This window comes from Spermophilus citellus (assembly GCF_964194105.1).
Source record: "Spermophilus citellus genome assembly, chromosome: 3".
NCBI classification, from domain to species: domain Eukaryota; kingdom Metazoa; phylum Chordata; class Mammalia; order Rodentia; family Sciuridae; genus Spermophilus; species Spermophilus citellus.
Window position 1 is genome coordinate 109,683,680 of NC_138184.1, and position 23,153 is coordinate 109,706,832.

Consider the following 23,153-nt stretch of genomic DNA (forward strand, 5'->3'; position numbering starts at 1 on the left):
AGTTGCTGAGGCTGGCTTTGAACTTCCGATCCTCCTGCTACAGCCTCCCCAGCCATTGGGATTATAGGTATGCACCACCACACCCAGCTCAATACTGTCTTTTAAAAAGCATGTTTCTTTTCTTTCTTTCATTTAAACAATTACTCAGCTCATACTCTGGTCCTTGTATTATTGGCAGTAATAAGATTTAGTCCCTGCCCTCTTGGAGTTTATAGCACATGATGTCAATGTGAAAAATATTGCAATATGTACAAACAATCCATGAAGATTCATTCACACAAGAAATGAAGCAGAAAGGGCAGAGAATCCACCTGGGCAAGTCATAGAAAGCTCATTATGGAAACAGAACTCGGGCAAAATTATACCAAATGAAAATGAAATCATTTGCCAGTCTAATAAATTATAATTCGTACTTCCTCTTTGCCCAGACTGCCTCAAGGAAAAGCATAAGTGGCATTCTGGCCACATGTGTTTTACCATAGAATCTTTGCCCAATTCTTTCCTCCTCCATGAGGTTCTGAAGAGGCTTGATATGAAAGCAGAATATAAATCTGTGACACTCCTTTAGTTAGTTCATTTAGAGACCTGCTTCTTAAAGACAGAAGCATCTTTAAAGATCATACTCTTGGGGCTTTCTATACTCCCTGGGACATAACAGGCATTTGATAAGTTCATTCTCCTTCTCTAACACACAGAACACAAAGACAAAGAGGAAATATACCTTCCAAAATGTCAACTTTGATCATCTCTGGTATTGATTGGTATGAGGAATTTTGTTCCTTTGGGTTTTGCTTGTTTTGTTTTGTTTTGTTTTTTGCAGTACTAGGAATCAAACCCAGTGCCTCACACATGCTAAGCAAACAGTGAGCTTTATCCTGAGACCTGTTTATTTTTTTAAATTATGACGTACTTCAGAAAAAGAAATAGAAATATATATTATCTAAATTTTTATAATAAACACTTAAGGCTCTGATAATCAAAGTTTTTGTTTGTTTGTTTGTTTTGCTAAGACAGGAAAAGTACAAATTCAAGGCCAGCCTCAGCAATTAGCATAACCCCCAACAATTTAGCAATCCTTAGTACCTTCACAAAAAAAAAAAAATTCTTCAACATGAATTTTGATGGAGACACTCCAACCACAGTACTGCATTCTACAATTGTTTTTTTATGTGCTCTCCACTTTGAAACTGTAAAGTGATAGTTATTATTTCATTCAAAAGGCTTCTAAAAGTCCCTTCCTCTCTCGATTTTTATTTTTGCATGCCGGAGATCAAACCCAAGGCCATGTACATGCTAGGCAAGCACTCTATCACCAAGCTACACCCCCAAACAGGTTTGGGTTTTTACAAATAGATTTCTGCAATTCAGTAGTTTCAAGTATATTCACAACATTGTACAACCATCACCATTAATTCCAGAGAATTTCCATCGCTCCAAAAAGAAACCCCATAACCATTACCTCTTATTCCCCAATCTCCTCTCTATGAACTTGCCTATTCTGGATGACATTTTATTAATAATTATGAATATTTCACACCAATAGAATCATACTCTATGTGGTCTTTTGTGACTGGTTGTTTTCACTCAGCATAATATTTTCCAACTTCATCCACTTTGTTGCATGAATCCAAAAGAATGTCAAGCTGGAGAGAGGAGGGGTTACACTTGTAATCCCAATTATTAAGGAGGCTGAGGCAAAAGGATTGTGAATTCAAGGCCAGCCTAGGCAACATATGGAGACCCCCATCTCAAAAACATTTTAAGGGCTGTGGTGTAGCTCAGTGGCAGAGCACTTGCCTAGCATGTGTGGGGCACTGGGTTTGATCCTTAGCACCACATAAAAATAAACAAATAAACTAAAGACATTCTGTCCATCTACAACTACAAAAAAAAAAAAATTATTTAAAAAAAAATTTTTTTTTTTTTTAGAGGAAAGGGAGAGAGAGAGAGAGAGAGAGAGAGAGAGAGAGAGAGAGAGAGAGAGAGAAAGAGAGAGAGAGAATTTATTTATTTATTTTAGTTCTCGGCGGACACAACATCTTTGTTGGTATGTGGTGCTGAGGATCGAACCCGGGCTGCACGCATGCCAGGCGAGCGCGCTACCGCTTGAGCCACATCCCCAGCCCCTAAAAAAAAAGTTTTTAAAAAAATTTTTAAAAAAGGAAAAAAAAGCTGGGCACACTGGTGCATGCCTATAATCCTGGCAACTCAGGAGGCTGAGACAGGAGAATCATGAGTTCAAACCCAGCCTCAACAATGCTGAGGAGCTAAGCAACTCAGTGAGACCTTGTCTTTAAATAAAATACAAAACAGAGCTGGGGATGTGACTCAGTGGCCAAGTGCCCCCTGAGTTCAATCCCTGGTACCAAAAAAAAAAAAAAGAAAAGAAAAAGGACCTCATATTAACACCCCAACACACACACACAGAGACCCTCAATACACTGAAAATTAAGAATTTCATTCTTTTTTTTTTAAGAGAGAGAGAAAAAAAAATTTTAATATTTATTTTTTAGTTTTCGATGGACACAACATCTTTATTTTTTTATTTTTATATGGTGCTGAGCATCGAACCCAGCGCACATGCCAGGCGAGAGCGTTACCGCTTGAGCCACATCCCTAGCCCAAGAATTTCATTCTTATATCTGAAAATTATGTGGAAATACCACATTTTTGTTTCTCCATTTATCAGCTGATGAACAGCTGGCTAGTTTCTACTTTTGGGCTATTATACATAATCCTGTTGCAAACATTCATGTACAAGTTTTGGTGGGTACATATGCTTTTCAGTTCTCTCAGGTAAATACCTAGGAATAGAATTTCTGGATAATATAGTAACTACGCAGTATCCTTGGAAATATAACCCAAGGCTTATGGATGCTAGGCAAATGCTCTACCACTGAGCTACACACAGTTCACTGTGCTTAACTTTTTGAAGAACCACTAAACTGTTTTCCACAGTGGCTGCACCATTTTACTTTCCTATCAGGACTATATGAGGTGAGAGGATACTTGAGCCCAGGAATTCCAGGCCAACCTGCATAACACAGCAAAACCCCATCTCAAAAAATAAACATAATAAAAGTTGCAGAAATAAATACTCCCTTTCCCTTTAAATTTAACACTTCTAATCTTTTTTTAATATTTATTAGTTATAGGTGGACACAATATCTTTATTTTATTTGTATGTGGTGCTGAGGATCGAACCCAGTGCCTCATGCATACTAGGCAAACGCTCTACCTCTGAGCACAACCCTAGCCCTACTTCTAATCTTTTTGGGATTGGAAAATCAGGTAAGTAACCTGGTAATAAAGTTTTTCTTTAAATAAGCGGTTTGGGAGTAGGGCTGCAGCTCAGTGGTAGAACACTTACCTAGCATGTGTGAGGCAATGGGTTTGATCCTCAGCAACACATATAAATAAATAAAATAAAAGTCCATGACAGCGGGCGAGGTGGAACACACCTATAATCCCAGCGGCTGGGGAGGCTAAAATAGGAGGATTGTGAGTTCAAAGCCAGCCTCAGCAATGGCAAGGCACTTAGCAACTCAGTGAGACTCTGTCTCTAAAAGACAAAATAAGGCTGGGGGTGTGGCTCAGTGGTTCAGTATCCTTGAGTTCAATCCCTGGAACCAAAAAAAAAGATTGGACATCCAATTGCACATCCAATAAATGACATTCATCTTTTCAAAAAAAAAAAAATGTGAGAAAACAACTAGAAAAAAATATTGAAAAAAATAATAATAATAAGAGGGCTGGCTGGGGTTGTGGCTCAGCTGGTAGAGCGCTTGCCTGGCACATGTGAGGCACTGGGTTCGAGACCCGGCACCACGCCACATAAAAATAAAATAAAGGCATTGTGTCCATTTACTAGAAAAAAATTTTAAAAACTAAAATAAAAAATAAGAGGGCTGACAGATGGTATAGCTCAGCGCTAGAATGTGTGCTTAGCATGTGCAAACTCCTGCATTCAATCCCCAGCATTAAAAAAAAAAAAAATGCAGCCAGGCATATTGGCGCACGCCTGTAACCCCAGTGGCTTGGCACGCTGAGGAAGAAGGATCCCGAGTTCAAAGCCAGCTCAGCAAAAGCAAGGTGCTAAGCAACTCAGTGAGACCATCTGTAAATAAAATATAAAATAGGACTGGGAATGTGGCTCAGAAGTCAAATGCCCCTGAGTTCAACCCCAAGGTACCAAAAAAAAAAAAGTTATATATATAATATATACAAATATATATACATACATACATATATATGTGTATATATATGTGTGTGTGTGTGTGTGTGTGCATGTGTATACACATATATATGTATATATATCTCATTCAATGTAAAGAAGGAAGGTATTGTGACATTCATTACTTAAAATTTTACAATGCTGGGCTGGGGATATAGCTCAGTTGGTAGAGTGCTTGCCTTGCATGCATAAGGCCCTGGGTTCAATCCCCAGAACCACCAAAAAAATAAAAATAAAAAGTAAAAAATTTTACAGTGCTAACCAAACATAATGGTGTATGCCTATAATCCCAGCAACTCAGAATACTGAGGCAGGATAGAAAGTTTGAGGGCAGTCTCAGCAATTTAGGGAGACCCTGTCTCAAAATAAAAATTAAAAATGGCTGGGGATATGGCTCAGTGGTAAAGTACCTCTGGGTTCAATCCCCAGTACAAAAAAATAATAAAATAAAATGTCATTCAATGGACATTAAAGAGACTACTAAACAATTATTTAACATCCATTTTCCAAAGCAGATTCTATTTTGGGAGGCAAGGGAACAAACCAAAAGACTAGTCTTAGCAGCAACATTCAACTAAATTCTAGCCAGTAAGATGTAAGTGGGGTTTTGCTATGTTTTCTTTATTTTGTTGTTGGGAATTGAACCCAGGACCTTATGCATGCTAACCCCGAGCCCTAGTAAGATGTACTATATCCTTAAAAGGAGTGCAATTGGTTGAAAAGTAACCATCTCTTGTCTTCTCTCCCTAAAATATTTTGCCTAGAATATGGGATGTGGTTTCAGGAGCGTGAGCTGGATCATGGAAGTCCTAGCCATGATTTCAAGATGGCAGAGCAGGAAGATAGATGGAGCCCTTAATAGATCACAAATAAAGTGTGACACTGTCATGCCCACCATGAATTATGTAACCAGAGTTCTCTTACATGAAAAGAAAAATAAAATACTTGACTTTAAGCATTATAGCTACTGTTGCTTTGGGGTTTTTGTTCAACAAAATCGAAGCAAAAAAAAAGTTTTAAGACAGGGTCTCCCTAAAAAAACCAGTGACCTTTCCATCTTGATCATCCACAAGACTGGGATCCAAATTAAAATCAGATATATTCCATGCTTGAACAAATATATCAAAATAGACTCTACTCTCGTGTATAACTAAAAAGAACAAACAAAAAAATAAGTATTTAGAATTTTTAATTTTATAAAAAGAATATTTGGTTCTGTATAATCTTTTTTGGAAATCTGTCACTTAACATTGTGTGCTAAAATTCATTCATATTATTACTTGTAGCTACAGTTCATTAATTCTTTTGTTGTTGTTGTTGTTGTTGTTGTTGTTAATGGGGATTGAACTCAGGAGCACTCAACCACTGAGCCACATCCCCAGCCCCATTTTGTATTTTATTTAGAGACAGGGTCTCACTGAGTTGCTTAGTGCCTCACTAAGTTGCTGAGGCTGGTTTTGAACTCAAGATCCTCCTGTCTTAGCCCCAAGAGCCACTGAGATTACAGGCATGCATCACCACGCCCAGCCAAAAGAAATTTTCAAAAATAAGTGAAACAAATAATGTACTATTGAGGTAAAATATATACATATTAACACTAAATGAATGACAAGAAAATATAAAAATGAAATTCAGATAGCAGCTACCTGTCTGTAAAGACACTGATTCTTAACCAGGGCTGATTTTGCCCCTCAGGGGATCTGGTACCATCCAGAGACATATCTGGGTGTCATGATTTATAGGGGGGGTCAGAGAATGAAACTGGTATCTCATGAGCAGAAGCCAGGGATGCTGTTAAATATACCAAAATGCACAAGACAGTTCCCATTACTGACATTTGGGCCAGGTAATTCTTTGTTTGGAGGCCTGTCTATATATGTAGCATTCTTAACAGCATATTCACTGGATGCCAATAGCACAATAACCCAGTTATAAAAACCAAAAAAATCTGGACATTGCCAAAAGACTCCTGAGGCAGCAAAATCACACCTAGTTGAGACAGTTTGACCAGCATAAGTAATATTCACAGCTGTTCAACTTGGATTCTTCCCACCACAGCAGAGACCCAGAAAGGATTCCTTTGCAAAGGTCTCTCTTCATGTTTACGACATGATCTTCAATGAGTTTCACTTTTGCTATGTATCAGTGGACAGAGAATCTTGCAGACTAGACACCATACCTCTATGTTGAACATTAAATAGGCTGATTTGGAATAAAACGACACAGGCTGGGATTATGGCTCAGCGGTCGAGCACTGGCCTAGCACATGTACAGCCTGGGATTCAATCCTCAGCAGCACATAAAAAATAAATCAATTAAAAAAAAAAAAAAGCAATTGTGTCCAACTAAAAAAGAAAAAAAAAACAAAGATCATTCCCCAACCTTCAAAGATACAACTGTAAACATCAGAGTTGCACTCTGATTCTAATTCCATAAAGGCAAACCAATAGCAATTATGAATTTTTTTTCTTTGTTTTATTTTGATCTTAGGACTAAGACATAATACTACAAGGAAATAAAACCAAAAAAAAAAAAATACTTTATAAATCTTACCCTGGTATCTTCACTGATATAACCACACATGACCTTCTCATTCTTGACCCACAGCTCACCAGCTTGTGCCCTGAAAGGAAAGACAAACATAAATTATTACAAGTCTTAAATCAAGAAGAAATAGGAACTTCAGAGAGCTAGCTCTACTCTAATAGTTATACCCAAATGACTTGATTAATTACACACTTACAAAAAGAATTCCATGAACAGATTACTCAACATAAAAAAAAATTTCATAGTGCATTGAATACATAAAAACAAGAGCTCTTAATCTGAGAGTTCACAGATAATTTATACTTCTAAGGAAGAGAGAACTCCAGGGAATCCATAACCCTCTGAAATGCAAGATTATCTGGGCAGAATTATCTGGGCACATAAAAAGTTAAAAAGCAGTTGTTTGACAAGATAGTGCACACCTGTAATTCCATCTACTTGGAAGGCTAAAACAGGAGGATTACAAATTTGAGGCCAGTCTTGGCAATTTACCAAGACCCTGTCTCAAAAAATAAAAAAGGCTTGGCACAGTGGCACACACCTGTATTCCCAGTGACTCAGTAGGCTGAGACAAGAAGACCGTGATTTCAAAGCCAACCTCGCAAAGGGGAATGCTAAGCAATTCAGTGAGACCATGTCTCTACAAATAAAATACAAAATTGGGCTGGGGATGTGGCTCAGTGGTCTAGTACCTCTGAGTTCAATCACAGTATCCCAAAATAAATAAATTAAATAAATAAGTAAAAGGGGCTGAGGCGCCCAGCCAGACCAGAGGAGGAAGTCCGGCCCCGCCCCGAGTGCTAGTCCAGAGGAAGCCCATCAACCCTTAAAACCCATCAAGGGGGTGTGGCTACCAGCACGGTTCTGCGGCTGATCCAGGTACCCGGTTTCCAACTCCCCCACCCTTAGCTGCAATAACTCAAAATATTTCCCACAAGCTTTTGGGGGTTGTAGCTATCAACGCAAAACAACAACTGTACAGGCACCTGGTTTCTACCTCAGAGACTAGAGTAGGGAAGATACAGGTGGAATCTCATTTCCTTTCACACTGGCTATACCCACCACCCTGAATACAGAGGCTCAAGCTAGGAATAGACAACGCCACCTACTGGAAGCAAGGAAAACAGTGTTCTGAGAGACTTTTTTTTTTCTCTTTCTTTCTCTTTTCTTCTCTCTCTTCCACAACTTCAGCATATGTGAAACCAAGAACTGTGCATGAACAACCAAATTACCAAAGTAATATACTATAGAGGAATTGCATATACCCCACCTCCCCCCCCCATTTTTTTTCTTTATTTCTATCTTCCCTTTTCCTTCTCTTATTTCTCTTTTCTTCCTTGTTATTTTCTTTTCTTTTTTTAATTCGTATTCTCTCTATCCCACTTTCAATCTCCTAACTTTTGCTATCTATACATAGGGTAACTATCTAAATAGCTAGGAGGTTGAGTCTATACATTCTTCCATAAATTACCAGTCTAGTGGTTAGAGTTCTCCAAAGGAAGTTAGTTTAACCTCATACCCTCACTCCTTTCCCTCTAAGTATAACATCCTTCATCTGAAATTAAGTTTTCTATGTCCAACCAGATATGGTACGCCTTTTATGAAACTAATGAATATACTCTTAAGTAATAATTAAAACCAATATCTATAGTCTTAGAATCTAACTATAAATGTACTAATAATGAAAACTTGTGCTTAGATAATGTACTGTTGATATTGGGATCTGTTAAAATTGTCTTTCTCCGAAAAAGAGGGATTTTGGAGCTATACAAGAACAATACAAATATATAAGGGGAAAAACATTAGCACAACAGTTTCACAAAGCTAGAAAGAATCATGAGCAGTATGAAAAGACAAGGAAAGAAAGGACCACAAACAATACAGGTCAATTCAACATTAGATGAGGTAATATCTGCAGCTGATGGAATGTCAGACAAAGAGTTCAGGATATACATGCTTCAGATGATCTGGAGTCTCAAGGAAGACATTATACATCAAATTCAGACAATGAAAAATCACTTTGACAATGAATTACCAAAAAAAATCCAAGAAGCAAAAGATCAACTCTATAGGGAGATAGAGGATATAAAAAACAAACAAAAAGAAATCCTGGAAATGCAGGAAACAATAAACTAAATTAAAAACTCAAATGAGAGTATTACCAGCAGATTAGAACACTTAGAAGACAGAACTTCAGACAACGAAGAAAAGTTTTTCAACTTGAAAAGAACATAGACAGCTCAGCGAGAATGTTAAGAAATCATGAGCAGAACATCCAAGAATTATGGGATAACATCAAGAAACCAAACCTAAGAGTTATTGGGATACAAGAGGGTACAGAGGTCAAAACAAAGGGAATGAGCAATCTATTCAATGAAATAATACTAGAAAACTTCCCAGACTTAAAGAATGAAAAAGAAATCCAAATACTAGAAGCCTACAGGACACCGAATGTACAAAATCATAAGAGATCCACACCAAGACACATAATAATGAAGATGCCCAACATACAGAATAAGGAGAGAATCTTAAAAGCCAGAAGAGAGAGGAAGCAGATTACATTTAGGGGTAAACCAATCAGGATAACTGCTGATCTTTCAACACAGACTCTGAAAGCTAGAAGATCCTGGAACAACATATTTCAAACGCTGAAAGAAAAAGGGTTCCAACCAAGAATCATGTATCCAGTGAAATTAAGCTTCAGGATTGAAGATGAAATAAAAATCTTCCACGATAAACAAAAGTTAAAAGAATTTGTAGCTAGAAAACCAGCTCTTCAAAACATCCTTGGCAAAACATTACAGGAAGAGGAAATGAAAAATAACAATGAAAACCAACAGCGGGAGGTAGTACAGTAAAGGAAAAACTAAGCATAGAGGAAAAACAAATCATGTTAAGTATCGTACATAACCAAATATGGCTGGAAATATAAACCATATCTCAACAGTAACCCTAAATGTTAATGGCTTAAATGCACCAATCAAAAGACATAGGCTAGTAGAATGGATTAAGAAAAAGATCCAACAATATGCTGCCTACAGGAGACTCATCTGATAGGAAAAGACATACACAGACTGAAGGTGAAAGGTTGGGAAAAATCATATCACTCATACGGACCCCGGAAGCAAGCTGGGGTGTCCATACTTGTATCAAATAAAATAGACTTCAAGCCAAAGTTAATCAAAAGGGATAAACAAGGACACTACATACTGCTCAAGGGAACCATACATCAACAAGACTTGACGATCATTAATATATATGCCCCAAACAATGGTGCAGCTACGTTCATCAAACAAACTCTTCTCAAGTTCAAGAGTCTAATAGACCACAACACAATAATCATGGGAGATTTTAACACACCTCTCTCACCAATGGACAGATCTTCCAAACAAAAGTTGAATAAAGAAACCATAGAGCTCAATAATACAATTAATAACTTAGACTTAATTGATATATACAGAATATACCACCCAACATCAAGTGGATACACTTTTTTCTCAGCAGCACATGGATCCTTCTCAAAAATAGACCATATATTATGTCACAGGGCAAATCTTAGCAATTACAAAGGAGTTGAGATACTACCATGCATTTTATCTGATCATAATGGAATGAAATTGGAAATCAATAATAAAATGAGAAAGGAAAAATCCTACATCACATGGAGATTAAACAATATGCTACTGAATGAACAAAGGGTTACAGAAGACATCAAAGAGGAAATTAAAAAATTCTTAGAGGTAAACGAAATCTCAGACACAACATATCGAAATCTCTGGGACACTATGAAAGCAGTACTAAGAGGAAAATTCATTTCATGGAGTTCATTCCTTAAAAGAAAGAAAAGCCAACAAATAAATGACCTCACACTACACCTCGAAGCCTTAGAAAAAGAAGAACAAATCAGCAGCAAATACATTAGAAGGCAAGAAATAATTAAAATTAGAGCTGAAATCAATGAAATCGAAACAAAAGAAACAATCGAAAAAATTGACAAAACTAAAAGTTGGTTCTTTGAAAAAATAAATAAGATTGATGGACCACTAGCCACGCTAACAAAGAGAAGAAGAGAGAGAACCCAAATTACTAGCTTACGGGATGAAAAAGGCAACATCACAACAGACAATTCAGAAATACAGAAGATAATTAGAAATTATTTTGAAACCCTATACTCTAATAAAATAGAAGATAGTGAAGGCATCGATAAATTCCTCAAGACATATGAGCTACCCAGATTGAGTCAGGAAGATATAAACAACCTAAACAGACCAATATCAAGTGAGGAAATAGAAGAAGCCATCAAAAGACTACCAACCAAGAAAAGCCCAGGACCGGATAGATATACAGCAGAGTTTTACAAGAACTTTAAAGAAGAACTAATACCAATACTCTTCAATCTATTTCAGGAAATAGAAAAAGAGGGACTATTTCCAAATTCATTCTATGAGGCCAATATCACCCTGATTCCAAAACCAGACAAAGACACTTCAAAGAAAGAAAACTTCAGACCAAAATCTCTAATGAATATAGATGTAAAAATCCTCAATACAATTCTTGCAAATTGGATACAAAAACATATAAAAAAGATTGTGCACCATGATCAAGTGGGATTCATCCCCAGGATGCAAGGTTGGTTCAACATATGGAAATCAATAAATGTAATTCACCACATCAATAGTCTTAAATATAAGAACCATATGATCATCTCGATAGATGCAGAAAAAGCATTCAATAAAATACAGCACTCCTTTATGTTCAAAACACTAGAATCAAAACCACCCTAAGATATCATTTCACTCCAGTAAGATTGGCAGCCATTATGAAGTCAAACAACAACAAGTGCTGGCGAGGATGTGGGGAAAAGGGTACTCTTGTACATTGCTGGTGGGACTGCAAACTGGTGCGGCCAATTTGGAAAGCAGTATGGAGATTCCTGGGAAAGATGGGAGGAGAGGGGAGGGGGGATAGTAGAGGATAGGAAAGGTAGCAGAATACAACAGTTACTATTATGGCATTATGTAAAAATGTGGATGTGTAACCGATGTGATCTGTAATCTTTGTAATGTTTTGAATAACCAATAAAAAATAATAATAAAAAGACAAAAAAAAAAGAACCTAGAAAAAAAATAAAATAAAATCTCAAAAAAAAAAAATAAAAAATAAAGTCTGGGTCGTGAAGGTCAAAAAAATAAAAAAATAAAAAATAAAAGGGGCTGCAAATGTAGCTCAGTGGTAGAGCATCCCAGATACAATTCTCAGTACCACAGTCTAGCTCTGTTGAAAAATTTTAATGACAACTTAGTATTACATTTTTCCAGCTTTTTTCCTCTGAAAAAATTTAAGGGCATGAGGGCTGAAGTTGTAGCTCAGTGGTAGAGCACTTGGCTAGCCTGAATGAGGCACTGCATTCAATCCTCAGCACCACATAAAAATAAATAAATAAAATAAAGATATTGTGTCCATTTATAACTAAAAAAATTAAGGGCATGAAATGGATAATAATAAAAAGACCTGACTAACCTGGGGAGAAACTAATCAAGGAAAGAATCCCAGCTCTAAGTGCTATTTATTAGTTAAATGACCCTGGGGAAACTCTGAGAGGATCAGTGTTCTTATTGTATAAAATGAGCTGTTATGAGAATTAAACCAGATGATGTGGGAAACTTCAGAATAATGCCAGCATAGAAGTGTTCAGTTAAGAGTACTAGGGGCTATTCTTATAAGTAAGAACTACAACAATAGCAAATATTTTAATAAAATGCTATCTTGGAGAGAGATCTGAGAACCAGGTAATCATCCCTCAAACAATTACTTAAGCCCTTCTCTTCCACCAATCTCCCTCTTTCTCCCCAGTGTCCTCACCTGCCCAGTTGAAAAATCAATCCTCTTAAGGAAAAAATGGGCCTGGAGATGTAGCTTAATATTAGAACATGCTCTTAGCATATGCAAGGTCATGGTTCAAGGTTTGGTTCCCCAGAACAACAACAAAAAAAAAAAATACATACGTGTGTGTGTGTTGTATATACATATATATATATATATATATATATATATATATACACATATATTATGTGTATAAATAACACACACATATAACATACGTACATTAATATATGTAAATAAAATAAAAGCCAAGAAAATGCTATGTGCCATGAGTCATAACAGAGACTATCATAACTGAGACTAACCAGGAAAAAGCTAGACACTCTCAACCTCTCTGAGCCTCTGCTGTATCTGTAAAATGAAGAGGATTAGACCAAACCTTTGGTTTTCAAGCATGCTTCTCATGGTCCTAAAAAATATATCTCATAATATGCTATTGCCCAATTATGTCTGAATGGTCAAGTAGAACAAGCCTGACTTGAGAAGGGGCCACTATTTTTTTTTAATATTACAGGTTGAGCATCCCTAATCCAAAAATCTAAAATATTAAATTATCCAATCCAAAAGTTTTTGAATGCCTACATAATGCCACAGTGGAAAATTCCATTGACCTCACTGTGATAAGGGTCAGAGTCAAAAGACAAGCACTCTAAAAGCACTGTATAAAATTAGGGTTGCAGATATAGCCCAGTGGTGGAGTATGCACAAGAAGCTGATTTCAATCTCCAGCACCACAAAAAAGTATTTAAAAAAAAAATTAGGGGCTAGGGTTATAGCTTAGTGATAGAGCACTTGCCTCACGCATGTGAGGCACTGAGTTCAATCCTCAGCACCACATAAAAATAAAGAAAGACATTGTGTTAATCTATAACTAAAAAAAAAAAAAATTAAAAAAAATAATCTCAAGCTATGTGTAGAAGGTAAACAAGAAACAAATGAATTCTGTTTGCACTGGGGTCCCAACTCCAAGATATCTTTATGTGCATACAAATATTCCAAAATCTGAAAAAATCCAGTTTCTGAAATACTTCTAGTGCCAAGCATTTCAAGTGAGAGATACTCAACCTGGACAGGCATGGTAGTGCATGCCTGTAATCCCAGGGTCTTAAGAGGCTTAGGCAAGAGAATCCCAAATTTGAAGTTGGCCTCAGCAACTTAGTAAGACCCTGTTTCAGAATAATAAATAAGAAGGCTGGGCATGTAGCTTAATGGTACAGTGTCCCTGGGTTTAATCCCAGTACCACATACACACAAAAAGAGATACTCGCCCTGTACCGTTTCAATGTTCCCATGTTCTGTGAGTTTCATTAGCAAGAAGCACTCTCCATATAAGCTACCAAAAACCACATCAGTGGGGTCTCTAAACAAGCTCATTGTTAATAAACTAACTTACCAACTTCTCCAAGTATGTATATGCAAAGCAGTGTTAAAGAACTGGCTTAGATTCCTGCATTTTCACTTCCTGTTAGGGGTCAAGCCATAGCCCTTTCTGAGACCAGGTTTTTAAAAATCAGCAAATGTTAATTAGAATCTTGCCCCTTCCCTCTTCTAGAGCTCTCAGGAATATTAAATGGCATACCATTAATGAGAAGAGCTAGTAAATAAACTACAAAATGTTATTACCATTCCTGTGGAAATAGTGATTTTGGGGTGGGGGGGTGTTTGTTTTTGATGGTACTGGGGGTTGAACCCAGGGGTGTTCTACTACTGAGCTACATTCCCTGCCCCCCCTTTTCTAAATATTTTTTAGTTATACATGGACACAAGATCTTTATTTTGTTTATTTATTTTTATATGGTACTCAGATCAAACTCAGTGCTTTACACATTCGAGGCAAGCACTCGACCGGTGAGCCACAACCCCAGCCCCTTCCCTGCCCCTTTTTAATTTTATTCTGAGACAGGGGCTCATGGAGTTGCCAAGGCTAGCCTCAAACTGTGATCCTCCTGCCTCTGCCTCCCAACTCACTAGGATTATAATCATGCACCAACATGCCCAGAGGGAAATAGTTATTTTTTAATGCAGGTATACACACAGAAAATACAACGTGGATCCTTATTCCTTGGTCTTAATTAATTTGTCTTTACCTAATTGAAGCTAAGAATAACCCTGAGGCAGTACTCTTTTCTTTTCTACCAGTTCAAGAAAGAGAGAAATGTTGCTGGCAAATGTAAGCACAAAATCCATATCCTGTAGGACACAACCTAAGTAACACAGATAACTTCCCACAAAGAGGCAGAATGGCTCATTGCCAAGCCCTAGATCAGGGTGAAGAGACTTGGGGGGCATTAGTTCCATAAGCTTGGCCTGGTCACTTCCCTCTCTTTTATCAATAACTGTTTGGGATCAATGGTCTCCACCATCCATTACAACCAAGTTTCATCATTCTGGGAATAAAAAACTAAAATAACAAAGTGTGGTCACTGGACAGTCATTTACATTACATACCTTTGAAGAAGTTAAATGTTCAACAGTGGTATATTAATAATAAATTATCAAACCATACAACAAAATATCATGGAATCATTTCAATAATGTTTACAAGGAGTTCTAATTTCATAAGAAATATTTATACACTTTTAAACAGACAAAAGAACACAAAATAGTATACATAGCTGGGAATGGTGGTACACGACTATTATCCCAGAAACTCCACAGGCTTAGGCAAGAAGATCACAAATTCAAAAATCAAAAGGTCTGGGGATAGGTCAGTGACAGACCTCTTGCCTGGCAAGCATGAGGCCCTGGCTGCCCCCCACCCCCTGCTGCCAAAGAGAAAAAAAGAAATGTAAGACATCTGAGAGGGTTGTTTTATTTTTGGACTTGGGGATTGAACCCAGGGCTTACTGCATGTTAGGTATGCCCCCAGTCACTCTGAGAGGGTTTCCAAACCAGGGCTCAGCAAACTATACATAGCCTATAGATCAAATAAAGCCCATATCCTGTTTGTTTTTGTTGTTGTTGTTGTTTGTTTGTTCTTTGTAGTTGCAGATGGACAGTATGTCTTTATTTTGTAACTTTTTATGGGGTGCTAAGGATTGAACCCACTGCCTCACATATGCCAGCCAAGCACTTTACCACAGAGCCACAACCCCAGCCCATAGTTCTTTAATTTAAAAGGAATTTCAGGGCTGCAGGTATAGCTCACGGCAAAACACTTGCCTAGCATGCATGAGGCTCTGGGTTCAATCTCCAGTACCACAAAAAAAAAAAAAAAAGGAGGATTTCAAAAAGATTTTCTTCTATTTTCATTACAAATTGAAATACAGAAATAATTTTAACCAATATAGAGCACTGCAATATACTTACAAAGGCAACAAATCAGGAACTACTATTCTAGTCACTATTATATCCCTAAACCTGTTTTCTAATCTGTAAAATGAGGTTTGATTAAATATATTCATCTAAGGCTGGGCATGCTGGCATATGCCTGTAATCCCAGGGCCTTAGAAGGCTGAGGCAGGAGAATTGTATGTTCAAAGCAACTTAGTGAGACCCTAAGCAACTCAGTGACACCTGTCTCTAAACAAAATATTAAAAAGGGCTGGGATGTGGCTCAGGGGTTAAGCATCCCTGGGTTTAATCCAGGGTAAATAATAATAATAATAATAATAATAATAATAATTAGATAGATCAGATCTTAGGTTTTTTCCAGCTCTAATATATATAAGTCTAAAACTCCTTTGCTACAGAAAACCAGGGCTTCAGCAACTTCTACCACTAATCTTAAAACTACTATCATAACTTTTATGTAATAAAATACAAAAACTACTATCATACCCGTGTAATAAAATACAAAAGAGCTTAAAACATTAAGCTCTTTTGTATTTTATTACACGGGTATCCATGTGCCTCAAGTACCTTATGTAGCCCAGTTCTTGCACTAGATCCTACTTCTGTTTACTTACTGGTAGGTCAAAAGTGATTTAATACCTACCTGATGCCAGCAAATTCCACCTTCTGGGTGATATAGGCACATGTGCTGACCTAAAGGAAAAAAGAGAAAGAGATTCAACCTGTCAAGGCCATGCAAACAAGATCTCCTGGCTTTCTAATTTTTCCTAACAATTCAAAGTGTAATCAACATGGAAGTAATAGATTTACCCCACAGGACACCATGTTGGCACAAGTATAAAAAATTCTTAAAGAGTTTGGCAAGTATACACCAGCATTATTCTGCTAGGCTATTCAGTGTTAAATATGTTGGGGTTCTTTCTTTTTTTAAATACCCTTCAAAGTCTAATTATAGGATAAATTCAGATGTATATCAGACCATATATTTTGTAAAATGCTCTTGATTTTTTTTTAAATTAGATTGCTAATGACATGATTTGTTTGTTTACTTAGTTTTATTTTTTTGTAGTGCTGGAGATTGAACCCAGGTCTTCAAGCATGCTAAGCAACCTCTACCACTGAGCTACATGGCCAATCCTTAAAATGTTTTATTGTTGTTGTTGCACTGGGGATTGAAACAAGGTGGGCTTAACCACATCCCCAGTCCTTTTTATTTTTTATTTTGAGAAGGGTATTATTTTGTGTAGGCTTGCTAAATTGCCAAGGTTGACCTCAAACTTGCAATTCTCTCACCTCAGCCTCCTGAGTAGCTGGGATTACAGGTGTGTCATCACATCCAGATAAAATACTCTTGATTAAAAAGTTTTATTTGTAGGGGCTGGGATTGTGGCTCAGTGGTAGAGCACTTGCCTAGCATGTGTGAGGAACTGGGTTCGATTCTCAGCACCACATAAAAATAAAGGTCCAACAACAACTAATAAAATATTTTTTTAAAAAATTTATTTGTAAATTATCCATTTTTGTTTATAGTATACCTGACTGATGTGATAAAAATCCATTGTCTTATCATAAAGTCTTGATGTTCAACACAAGGAAAGCAGATATTGTAAAGCATATTCTGAATTTTAAAAGTGTAAAACAACGGGCTGGGGATGTGGCTCAAGCGGTAGCGCGCTCGCCTGGCATGCGTGCGGCCCGGGTTCGAGCCTCAGCACCACATACAAACAAAGATGTTGTCTCCTAAACTAAAAAATAAATATTAAAAATTCTCTCTCTCTCTCTCTCTCTCCCTCCTCTCTCACTCTCTCTTTAAAAAAAATAAATAAATAAAAATAAAAAATAAAAGTGCAAAACAAAGCCACCAAGTTTAAATTAAAAAAGGAAAAAAGGTTAGGAAGTATAGGCAATAATAAAAACAATATTAATAAGTGATCAGTTTGACATATATACTTCACAAATTTACACAGATATCTACATGTAAATAATTTTGTTGTTGTTGTTTTGAGGTACAGAGGTTTGAGCCCACAGGTGCTATATCACTGAGGTATATATCTGGAATGTTTTTATTTTTAATTTCAAGACAGGCTCCAGCTAAGTTGTCCAGGCTGGTAGTGAACTTGGTACTGCTGCCTCAGCCTCTCAAATTACTGAGATTAAGATTATAGGTATGCATGGCACCACCAAGCTATATATACATTTAAATATATACAGATGCTAGATGCCATGGCACATGCCTGTAATCCCAAGTACTCAGGAGGCTAAGGCAGGAAAATCTCAAGGTCAACCTCAACAACTTAGCCAGACCCCTGTATCAAAAATAAAAAGGGCTGGAGATATAGCTCAGCGGTACCTCACCCCTGGGTTCAGTCCCTAGTATTACAAATGTATTAATTAAATACAGCACAGTTTCTCTCTCTCTCTCTCTCCTCCCTCCCTCCCTCTCTCTCTCTCTCTCTCTCTCTCTCTCTCTCTCTCTCTCTCTCTCACCCCTGGGTTCAATCCCTAGTATCACAAATTTATTAATTAAATACAGCACAGTTTCTCTCTCCCCCCCCCAAAACACAGCAGTTTCCCTCCCTCCCCCCCCCCTCTCTCTCTCCTGGGTTCAATCCCTAGTATCACAAATTTATTAATTAATTAAAGCACAGTGTCTCTCTCTCTCTCTCTCTCTCTCTCTCTCTCTCTCTCTCTCTCTCTCTCTCCTGGGTTCAATCCCTAGTATCACAAATTAATTAACTAATTAAAGCACAGTCTCTCTCTCTCTCTCTCTCTCTCTCTCTCTCTCTCTAATAGTGCTAGGTATTGAACCCAGTGCTTCAAGCATGGTAGGCAATCCTCTTATAACTAAGCCACACGCCCGGCCCTATTTCTCACTTTATCTTGCATTTTTAGGAAATGGAAACTTCCCTCACCAATTAAAAATATAAACAAAGACTTTTCTTCCAAAAAATACACATTGCATGGAAATTCTACTTATATTTGTCACTTCATAATACACAAAAACTCCATAAGAAGAGTGTTCAGTACCCAGTCACAATTTTGATGAATAGATCATTTTAAATGGAAAAAGGTCATCAAAAATCAGCCAGTAGCATACACCTGTAATCCCAGCAGCTCAGGAGGCTGAGGCAGGAGAATCACAAGTTCAAAGCCAGCTTTAACAACTTAGCAAGGCTCTAAGCAACTCAGTGAGACCCTGTCTCTAAATAAAATATAAAAGGACTGGGGATGTGGCTCAGTGGTTAAGTGCCCATAGGTTCAATTCCCAGTATCAAATAAATAAATAAATAAATAGATAGGGTGGAGGATGTGTAGCTCAGTGGTCCAGTGCTTGTCAAGCCTGTGTAAGGCCTTGGTTTCAATACCCAACACCTCTAAAATAAATAAATAAATAAAAGCTAGACACAGTGGCACATGCCTGTAATCCATGCCTGTAACAGGATAAATTCAGATGTATATCAGACCATATATTTTGTAAAATGCTCTTGATTTTTTTTTTAAATTAGATTGCTAATGACAGGATTTGTTTGTTTATTTAGTTTTATTTTTTTGTAGTGCTGGAGAAGGGCACCAAGGCAGAAGGATCACAAGTTCCAGGCTGGCATCAGCAACTTAGCAAGGCTTTAAGCAATTTAGTAAGACCCTGTCTCATAATAAACAGGCTGGAGATACAGCTCACTGGTAAAGCACCCCTGGGTTCAATCCTCAGTACCAAAATAAATAAATAAATAGGGCCTGGAGTGGTGGAGCAGGCCTATAATCCCAACTACTAGGAAGGCAGAGGCAGGAAGATCGAGTTCAAGGCCAGCCTCAACAATTTATTGACATCCTGTCTCAAAATGGAAAAGAAAAAGGCCTATGAATGTAGCTCAGTGGTAAAGTGCCCCTGGATTCAATCAAAAGAAAGAAGTAGGTCTAGGGGTGTAGCTTAGTGAGAACTTGCCTCACATGCATAAGGGTCCTGGGTTCAATTCCCAGCACCACAAAAATAAGTAAATAAGGAAAATGGCAGGAGGGTACAGCAAAAAGCAGTACAGGACTGGGGATGTAGCTCAGTTGGTAGAGTGCTTGCCTCACATGCACAAGGCACTCCCTAGCACCATAGCACCACACACACACACACACACACACACACACAAAAAAAAAAAAAAAAAAAAAAAGCAGCACAACCTGGAAGCCAGAAGATCTAGTTCTATAATTTCCCATTCAAGCCTAAAATGTAAAGTAAAAATCTGTAACAATAAACAAAAACAAATCTCAAAAACAACTACAAAGAGAGTTGAAGAAGATATGACAAGATGTTTACAGTAATTGTCTGCAGATGCTAGAAGCAGAAATGATTCTATATTCTTCTCCCTAAAAGATCTTATAAATCTCTATGATAAAGAAGAATTATTTATATAATGGAATAAGAGACTTTTTTTTAAATCACATCTTACCAAACTTTTCTTTAGTCGCCACATATCCCCTCGGCCAATGTATTGATCCTTAAAAGTTAATTCCACTAGGTCAAGGGTCACATCCTAAAAGGAATAATCAAACATACCTCTCTGCATTACTTTGCCACACTTTATAATAATAAGATAATGCTCACTCATCATGAGAAAAACACTTTTGCAAGAAAGAAAATTATTGAAAGATCATCCTAAATAGCAGAATCCCGACAAACAGAATTTTATACACCAAAGGTTGTTAAGTACAGATGATAAGTCTCCAACAGATCCTATAGCACTTATCACATTTAGTGAAGAGTAACAAAGTACTAATTTTGTGTTTTAGTCTGTTTGCTATTTTAGTTTGCTTGTGGTTTGTGTTTTTGAGACAGGGTCTCACTATGTTGCCCAGACTGGTCTTGAACTCACAGGCTCAAGTGATCCTCCCACCTTAGCCACCTGAGTAACCAGAACTATAGGTGCACACCATCATGCCCTGTGTTTAATCTTGAATTCTACCATACAAATATAACATTGAACTTTATTTTCCTATATGTCAATAATACCTTTCGACAATGTTTTTTACCTATTATAGCATTTCAAGAAAAGAATTAGAAATAAAGAAATTTTAGTAATTTAACAGAGAATTACACATACATCTTCACACATAGAATCGTACTAGAACAAACTTTGAAAAGCACAGGGGGAATTTAAATGAAATCTAGATACCACCTATAATCTTTATTTCTTTTTTGTGGGGGAGGGGGGTGCTGGGGATCAAACCCAGGGCCTCACGCATGCCAGGCAAGCGTTCTACCACTGAGCCACATCCCCAGCCCACCACCTATAATCTAAATGACCTTTATATATAATCACATATTTAATTATCTAATACTATACTTAAGTAACTCATTATTTCTTTAATGACTTAGACTTGGAGAAAGGGTACTAATCATTCTAAAAAGATATTCAAGTCCAGAACACAGACATACTTTAGGGTCTACAACATTCACGTATACATCTTGATAAGGTCTTAGCCGGAACACTTGAGTCACAGTCTGGTCCACACTGATAGTTTCTGAAACAGAAAAAAAAATCTGGATCAGAGAACACATTTTGAAAAAACAGGTAAACATATTCTAACCTATAAATATGGAGATATTAAAAAAGCAACACAACTGATAACCTGCCTTGGGCAAGACATGTTCTCTGTCTTCAAGGAACTTAAAAAGAAACAACATTGGGCTGGAGGTATAACTTAGTGGTAGAACATGTACTTAGCATACTGAACCCCTAAATTTAATCCCCAGCACACAAAAATAGCAATACAGCAAAATAAGAACGTTCAAAGACCTATTAGAAATGCATTAAAAAAAAAAGAGTTTTTATTGTTCAGAATGAAGATAATAATGTAGTTCAGGAAGTTTTCAATGAGCCCTAAAGCTTGATAAATAAGAAATATAACAGGTGGCAGAAGATGGGGTAAGGGTATGAAGGAAAGTCTTAAGAAGACACTCCAGGGGCTGGGGATGTGGCTCAAGTGGTAGCACGCTCGCCTAGCATGCAAGAGGCACTGGGTTCGATTCTCAGCACCACATAAAAATAAAATAAAGATATTATGTCCACCTAAAAAAACCTAAAAAATAAATATTAAAAAAAAAAAGAACAAGACACACCAGGGTTTTTTGTTTTGTTTTGTTTTTGATTTTTTTCAGTCCTAGGGATCAAACTGAGGACCTTACTTATAGTAGGTAAGTATTCCACCACTAACCTACATCCCTAGGCCAGAATTTTTTCCCATGAAATTTAAATATCAAATGGTTGAATATGAAAAGCTGATATCAAAGCCCTTTAGGAGAAATCACAGGGTGTTTTGGTTTGTTTCTTTGAAGTACTATTTAAAGAATTATTTCCTATAAAGTAATATATGGGTTCCTTGGACAGCATGGCATAGCCATTAGAGGAAAAGGGAAAGAATTTAGATCCAGAGTGAATAAATAGTTGGGCATAGTGGTGCACATCTATAATCCCCATTATCTGGGAGGCTGAAGCAGGAGAATCACAAGTTCGAGACCTGTGTGGGCAACTTAGAAAGACCCTGGATCAAAATATATTTTTAAAAAGGGCTGGGAATGTAGCTCAGAAACAGAATCTTCCAGTTCAAGCACCCCCTCCCGCCCCCCTCCCCCCGCACACACACACACATTCCCTGAACAGAGTTTGGACAAGTATTAGAACAATCATCAATATATGTTTCTTCCATGCCCCTACCTCACCCAGAGTTGCACTTAAATATTTTGTGGGGGGGGGGGAAATATATATATATATAATATATATATATATATATATATATATACACACACACACACAAATATATATAAATAATATTTAGGAAACTATGCTTTAACAACATCTTTTTTTTTTTTTTTTGGTGGGAGGAATTAAATATAAAACTTCCCATAGTCAGATTAACTTTTCTCCTGACTCTAAATATTGTTTCTTCAGTGCCCTCACGTTGCTGACAGATGAGATTCATTGGCAATTTTGATAGGTGACAATTATTTAAAGAGGGAATAGAATTTGATAAGAAGAAAAGTACTCGCCCTCATACCCTGAGATTAGAAGTCTATTAGTTTCTAAAATAGTAAATATAAAATTCTCAAAGAAGAGAGCTCAAGGGCCTGGAGTTGTGGCTCAGTGATAGAGCACTTGCCTAGCATGTGTGAGGCACTGGATTCAATCCTCAGCACCACATATAAACA

The 23,153-nt window shown here is 37.2% G+C and overlaps 1 protein-coding gene across 18 annotated transcripts in view; it reads right to left on the reverse strand.

Moving 5' to 3' along the window:
• DEPDC5 (DEP domain containing 5, GATOR1 subcomplex subunit) overlaps positions 1-23,153 on the reverse strand; it is a 158,339-nt gene that overhangs the window by 129,771 nt on the left and 5,415 nt on the right. For 17 of the 18 annotated variants that reach the window (XR_014021036.1, XR_014021037.1, XR_014021038.1 and 14 more), the window contains exons 5-8: positions 21,384-21,469; positions 20,398-20,481; positions 16,602-16,651; positions 6,788-6,857 (exon numbers count right to left, since the gene is read on the reverse strand). Coding sequence is in view for 12 of the 18 variants with exons in the window: in XM_081285906.1 (XP_081142032.1) it covers positions 6,788-6,857; positions 16,602-16,651; positions 20,398-20,481; positions 21,384-21,469 (290 nt within the window). In the remaining 6 variants the exon portion in view is untranslated. The remainder of the gene's footprint in view (positions 1-6,787; positions 6,858-16,601; positions 16,652-20,397; positions 20,482-21,383; positions 21,470-23,153) is intronic. The other variant, XM_081285913.1, reaches the window with a different exon arrangement.